The sequence below is a fragment of the Myiozetetes cayanensis genome, unplaced genomic scaffold (assembly GCF_022539395.1).
Source record: "Myiozetetes cayanensis isolate MyiCay16 unplaced genomic scaffold, myiCay2020 scf2-11, whole genome shotgun sequence".
In the NCBI taxonomy this organism is placed as follows: Eukaryota; Metazoa; Chordata; class Aves; order Passeriformes; family Tyrannidae; genus Myiozetetes; species Myiozetetes cayanensis.
Genome location: NW_026087411.1, coordinates 78,596,232 through 78,602,792, shown reverse-complemented (window position 1 = coordinate 78,602,792; position 6,561 = coordinate 78,596,232). Strand labels below are relative to the sequence as shown.

The 6,561-nt window shown below is 53.2% G+C and overlaps 2 protein-coding genes across 2 annotated transcripts; one reads left to right on the top strand and one right to left on the bottom strand.

Annotated features, from left to right (window-relative positions):
* Positions 1 to 1,048: 1,048 nt before the first annotated feature.
* BORCS6 (BLOC-1 related complex subunit 6) lies at positions 1,049 to 4,325 on the bottom strand. Its single transcript, XM_050315712.1, is given in 4 exon segments — positions 1,049 to 3,945; positions 3,947 to 4,141; positions 4,143 to 4,221; positions 4,312 to 4,325. Coding segments are annotated over 4 exon segments (1,095 nt in total). The 3' UTR covers positions 1,049 to 3,138.
* On the top strand, positions 4,141 to 6,414 carry PNRC1 (proline rich nuclear receptor coactivator 1). Its single transcript, XM_050315098.1, has 2 exons — positions 4,141 to 4,704; positions 5,279 to 6,414. Exons 1-2 carry the CDS (start codon positions 4,324 to 4,326, stop codon positions 5,717 to 5,719), a joined length of 822 nt encoding a protein of 273 aa, XP_050171055.1. The 5' UTR covers positions 4,141 to 4,323; the 3' UTR covers positions 5,720 to 6,414.
* Positions 6,415 to 6,561: the final 147 nt, after the last annotated feature.

The window sequence follows — 6,561 nt, the reverse complement described above, 5'->3', positions numbered from 1 at the left end:
AAAGTAATTTCCACAGTCAGATCTTCCACTTGAAGAAAAATTATCAAACTTAGATACTTCCTAAGAGTCACTGGTGGTTCTCAGAGCAGAAAATTCTGTATCTGGCTTTGCTTAGTGCTCTGCGTGTCATTTTGTTTTCTTAATTTTGTTCTTTGCCCTTGCCCATCTTGTTACAATGAAAGTTCACTTGGCAGCTGATGAGGAAAGGAAAACAAGCCTGTATGACTAAGCAAGAAAACATATGCAAATCCATCTGAAGGTCTTGGAAAACCCAAACATGGTTTTACAGTCCTCACTGACAGGTTAAGCAAAAAAAGGCTAAAAGAACCTGAAAGCTTTCAACATCCAGAAGCTGGAAAATGCTAGAATTAACACAGAACATGCACAAGAAGGCCTGGACTAGGATCAAAAGGGCAGCACAGAAATCTATGGCTGCTGGACAAACTTCCTTGGAGGCTACAGAGCTGCACGTAGCTCACAAGCAGTTCACACAGGACACCAAGGGCAGGGCTGGCACCAGAGCTGCGCTGACACAGACGCTGGCAAGTGGCATCATTCCTCCAGCAACAGAGGTTAGTATGGTTTCCAGGGGCCTGGAAACCATAGCAGCTATGCAGTTACATATCAGTACAGATTGTGGTAGCACAGAACAAGCTGACAACACTTCAGCCATGCCTGCCCCAGGGATGCCAAATGTACAAGGCAGACACCTGGGAACGGGAGCCACTTCACCAAGCTCAGCTAAATAGGCCCTTCAAACAAGCTGATGTGTTCAGACAAATATTAAAAAACAAACCCCAACAGTGTAATTATGCTTTCTTCATGCTTGCAATTCACTAGTCAGCCATTCCTTTTTCATCACATGAATGACATCACTGTCAGAAATTACTGCCTGAGGACCTAGACTGAAACCGGCTCTGCAATCACATTAAAGGGTCTCTGTGCAGATGCAGGAGCGGAGTTTAAATTAGCTTTCAAATTATTTTACCAAATACTGAATGCAATAATAAAGAAGTGGAACACTTAAACAACCACCAATCACTCACAATTAAAAACATAAAAGTAATAATTTTATTCTACAGACCTGACCATTTTAGCAGGGAATTAGCATTGAACGTAGATGCCTACAAATAAATTGCTGTTGGAAAACGAAAGCATTGGTTTAAAAGGCTTAAAGGCTTCACCTCAGCTTGCATGAATAAAGCGTAGCTGTACATATGTGGCTATACAAAAAAAGGTTGCAGGTCTTTCCTGTACATTTCAACAGTACTCAGAAGTTGAGCAAGATCAACCTTTGGTTTTCACTCTTGACATATACAAAACATACTCAGCAAAGCTACTGCATCTCCATGATAGACAAGTTCAAACTTTCCCAAGAACAACACCCCAAAACTACTAAGAGTAAAGCTGTTGCTGTGGTGTTAAGAAATCTTTAGTGTTTTCTAGGCTCATGGACAGGGGCAGTTAAGTTCTTTTTCTCTCCCCTAACTTTCGTTAAGCCTCTGCTCCCCCTCTGGAGCCACAGCTATTCCCCAGCAGACAGACCAGTACAGCAGACAGAGTGCTACCTTGGCACTGCTCTACTTCCAGATTTCTCCCATTTGTTAGGGCAGCAAAGCCACACATGAAAGACACCTCTGTGCTGAGGGGGGAAAGGCGTGGCCATGCTGAAGAGCCCAAAACAGGCCAGAGACTGGCATTATGCAAACCAAGGTGGCATTAAATTTAATTATTTTGTTACAATTCAGTATTGTCTACATGCAGAAGCACAGGGTTTCACGGTGTCCATTCCTCACTCAGTGTTTTCAATGAGATTACAGTGGGGTAGCAGCTCTGCCTATCATAAACCTACCTGCTCTTCAACCAAAGTTACAGGACTTGAATAGTATTTTTGGCAACCTGCTCTCCGAGGTTTTTGGGGAGCTGCTAGTAACCAAAAGCACCATTACACATACGTAATATCACAGTGATCATTTCTCTGCTGAAATCTTATTACAGGGACATTTGTGAACTAAATGGATTGCTAAGAGCATCATCTAAGTGGCTTGTTGCATAGGAACCATAGTGAGCAGATAATTCGGCTACTATCAGGTCTCAAAGGAAACACTTACTGATACAGCAAAATCAGTTCTGCACACCTTCATGCATATACAAAAGCTTTAAGTTACACAAATAAATTATCCCACAGTACCCATTTTATGTCAGTCATACACCTACATAATGTCATCACATATTCGTGTGATGTTCTTCATGTAATTAAACAGATATTTTCCCAATTGGAAGGAAAAGAAACAACAACAAAAAAAAGCAAACTATAAACCCATAGCATCATTTCACAGTGATGCCATTTAAACTTTTACACTGTGAAAACTACTGTAGACTAATAAAAACAAAGCGTATTTCATCTGAAGGCTTTTATTTAGAACTTTGCATATGGATTTGTTCTTATCTGAATCTCATTTATTCCACGGATTTTATATTATTCTCGGAAGGCAAATGTCTTTGTTATAAACACGTTACATTTCCTCTTATCTTCTCTTACAACTGTGTCCTGTAGGAAAAAGTAGCGTTCTGCGTGTCTAGTTGCTGCAACAGCAGAACTTGAGTTGTCAGGCAGAAAGTCAACTACAAATAAGCACGTTTGCCTGTAAGCGTCAAGCAAGTATTCACAGCAATTTCGAGTCTGGCTAAAAAAAAAAAAAGGATTTTTACAGCTACTTTTAATTAAGATCGATCCGTGTTTTCCTAGCCCTCAATAAATAGAAAGCGTAAGGCATGTGGAATCCAAATTCTTTAATGGAGCTGAAGCTTAAAAGCACCATCTACCATTTACCCCGCGATTTCAACTAGGACCTTTTCCTTTATCGGTCGAAGAATTTCGCTTCCTCCAGACTGACAGCAGCGATGCGGCCGCTGCCGCGGCGGGTCACGCACAGGGGCAGCGAGCGGGATGTGCGGGGGGGGCTGAGGGCCGTGCGAGGAGGGGCCGCGGGCAGGGCGAGCAGCAGCCCCGGGGCCCCGGGCAGGGCGAGCCCCCGCCGGGCCGGGCCCCCCAGCGCTGCCGGCACGGCGGGGGCAGCGCCCAGGTCCGTGCAGCCCCAGCGGCTCCGCGCAGCGTCCCGCCGGCGGCGGGAGCAGCTACTTGCAGAGCCCCTCCAGCCGCTCCAGGGTGCCCTTCATGTCGCGGATGCGCTTGGCCAGGGCGGGCACGGGCTGCATGGCGCGGTCCAGCTCCTCGCAGCGCGCCACCAGCGCGTACATGGCGCGGATGCTGAGGTCGGCCGCCTCGCCCAGGCTCTCCACGCCGTCGCGGTAGGTCTGGATGCAGCCGACGCTGAGCGCCGTCAGCGCCTGCAGCCCGCAGTGCACGTTCCGCAGCAGATCGTCCACCTGCGCCGCCACCTGCCCAGCCAGGGCCACCACGTCCTGCAGCGCCCCGGGGTCGATGGCGGGGATGGACGACCCGCCGCCCCCCGCCGGGGGCTCGCCCCGCGGGGCGCCGCTCAGCCGGATCCGCCGCTCCAGGTTGTTGGCTACGAACTGGGTGAGGCGCCCCTCGCGCAGCACCGTGCCCTCCAGCTCCAGGGCGCTCGCCAGAGTCGCCCGCCGCCCCTCCGGCAGCTGCCGCCCCGCCGCCGCCGCCTCGCCGCCGGCGGCCAGGCTGAGCGCCTCCAAGCTCCGCTCGTCTCGCCCCCGCCCCTCCGGCAGCCCGGCGGCCGGGCCCGGCTCCGCCATGGCGGGCAACGCGTGCCCGCCCGCCGCCCCCGCCCACCGGGGGCGCGCCGCCGCCTGTTTACGTCCCTCGCGATTGGCTGCGGGGCGCGCGGGGGCGCGGCCGAGGCTGCTTGCGCGAGCCCGATTGGCCGGCGGGGCACCGCCCGCCCGCCACGCACGGCGAGCCCGTGACTCGGATACCGGGGCGGGCCTGCCGGCCATGCCCGCCCGTGATTGGCCGGCCCGCGGGAGCGGGCGTGGCCCCGAGTGTTTGTGTCTCTTCCGATTGGCCTGGGCGGGGGCGGAGAGGGCGCTGCTCCGCCGCAATTGGCGGCGAGCGGTGGAGAAGGGCGGTGCTCGCGCCGTCGGCGCTCGGCGGTTGGCGCGGAGGCGGAAGGGGGCGGACCCCGCCCGGGTAACAACACTGGGGCGCTGCTGGCGGCTCTCCTCACTCCCCCGCCATGTTATCCTAGCGGCGGCTTCGCTTGCGCCACCACCTCCTCAGCCCTTCACAAAGCCCGGGCAGACACTCCCCAGCGACCCGACCTGCTCGTCCCCGCCTGGGCTCGACCCTCTCCCCGGCACAACTCTGGGTACCCACGTCCAACCATGGTCACCACCACGGCGCCGCCGCCCTTCCTGGCTCGGATCTCGGCAGGCACCGAAGACCCGCGGCGGTTGCCGCCCTCCGCCCTGCTCCAGCGCCTCAGGCGCGGGGACAGCAACTGCGAGAACCAGCCCAGCTGCTGCCTTGCGGGCCCGGGGGGCAGCGCCCGCCCCGCGCTGAAGAGAGTGCGGCGGAGGAAGGGAAAGATCCGACCGGGCCCCGCGGGGCTCCTGCCCAGCCGCTACCAGCAGTACCAGCAGCACCGCGCTGGGCTGGGGAGAAGGACGCCGCTGGGAACCGACCTGGTGACGGACCCCCCTCCGGAGGAGCCCCCCGCGCCCGCCCCCTCGAGACCCGCGCCCGGCAACCCCCTCAGGAAGGAGGTAAAGACAGGGCTGCGCTACTTCTGCTCACTTTTCCGTCCCCCCTCAGCCCCCCTCCCACACCCCCTCCCCGGCGCCCGGTGAGCCGGGAGGCCGCTCCGCTCCCTCGGGGTGGCCGGGGGTGGGGGTGGCGGGGGCGCCCTCAGCGCGGTGGGGGGGAAGGGGGGCGGCAGAGTTTCCGTTACGCTCGGACGGGGCGGGGCGGGGCCAGGAGCGGGGCCGCGGGCGGCGATTGGCTGCCCGGCGCCCACCAATGGGCGCGCGCCGCTGCGCCCCAGCAACAAGCCGGATTTAGCCCTGGCGCTGGCCGCGCGCCATCCCCGCCCCCCACCCCGCGCGCGAGGCGGGACGTGCGCGGCGCGCAGCGCCCCATGGCGGCCGGGGGGGGCTCCGCGCCCTCAGCCCGCCCGTGCCGGCGGAGCGGTGGGAAGATCGCTGGGATAGTGGGGAGGGCGCGGCTCGGTACCCTCTCCCCTGCCTGGGGCGGCCCCGTCGCCTCGCTCCGTGTCTGAGACGGTGAGGGATCGCGAAGGAGAGGGGTCGTGGTTGACGTGACTCTTCTTTGTCTGCGCAGTTTTTAAAGAACAAGATGGGAAAGACAGAGAAGGCGGCCGTACCCTACGGCCAGCCCGTTCACGGTTTACACCTGTGTGAACAACCAAAGATTAACAGGCAGAAGAGTAAGTGTAATGCGCCGCTGACGAAGATCGCCTCGGCGAAAAAGATAGAGAACTTTTGGCAGGATTCTGTGTCGACGGAAATAATTCAGAAGCAGGAGAAAAAGCCACTTAAAAACACAGAGAACTTCAGAAATGCCAAGTCCAAGAAACCTGTTGCCCTAAATGAAGCGAACCAAAAAGAAAATTACGCTGGGGCAAAGTTCAGTGACCCACCATCTCCCAGTGTCCTTCCAAAGCCTCCCAGCCACTGGGTGGGTGGCACAGCTGAATCTTCTGACCAAAACAGGGAGTTGATGGCAGTCCATTTGAAAACTCTCCTAAAAGTTCAAGCATAGTTTCTAAGATCTCTTGAGTAATTGGCAAGAAAACTCCATCCAGGAAACTTAAAACATGCCTTGTTGCAACAAAAATTGCAAAAGACTGTCAAGTCTTATAAACACATAAAAAAAAAAAATCCTTGTATTATATTTTTTATGGTTGTGTAAATAGTGTACATCATGTATTATGTGTATATTCTTGTTCATACTTTGAGAGGTACATTTTAGTTTTGTTATGAAAGGATGTATTTTGCACTGCCTGATTGGTAGATGTCTTGTATATAAAATATGGACAATTTTACGTGTGTGCTTGACACATGAAGACTTGACTTGCTTTGCACAAGGTAATGAAAATTTTGGAAGGAGAGTACAGCTTTCTGATTTTAAGGTTCCAGATCAAATGTGAATGTTTTATTCATGCACTACTGACAATAGTTTTACGTTCTGTCTCCTAGTTAAGTAAAAACATGGAATTTTCATACAAATGTGAAGTTTTGCTCTCTGCTCTGGAAACAATCTGGAATTCTGTTCATCTGTTTGTTTTCAAAATTAACTGGAATTTGAGTAAAATTCCAACCCATCAATTTGAGCACTGCTGATTTCTTTAAAGAGAAAAAAAAAAAAAAGGAACAAAAAAGGAAAGAGCAGAGCTTTCTGCCAAAAATCCAATTGGTCACTAAAAAATTAAATAAAATAATTTGGCCTCCCCTTAAGCATGTCTTGGTTTTCTTTTGTGACTCTGTGTGTGTGTGTGTGTGTGTGTGTGCGTGTTAATTATCTGATTGCCTTCTAGTGCATCAATAGAAATACTTCATGTTTCTGAGCTTTTAACTGTCTCAGCCTTAATTAAGAAATTCAGT

Excerpts from the sequence above, each read along its gene's own strand:
- PNRC1 (XM_050315098.1), top strand. The coding sequence starts at position 4,324 with ATGGTCACCACCACGGCGCCGCCGCCCTTCCTGGCTCGGATCTCGGCA. Across the intron at positions 4,705-5,278 it reads GCAACCCCCTCAGGAAGGAG|TTTTTAAAGAACAAGATGGG; the intron begins GTAAAGACAGGG and ends TTGTCTGCGCAG.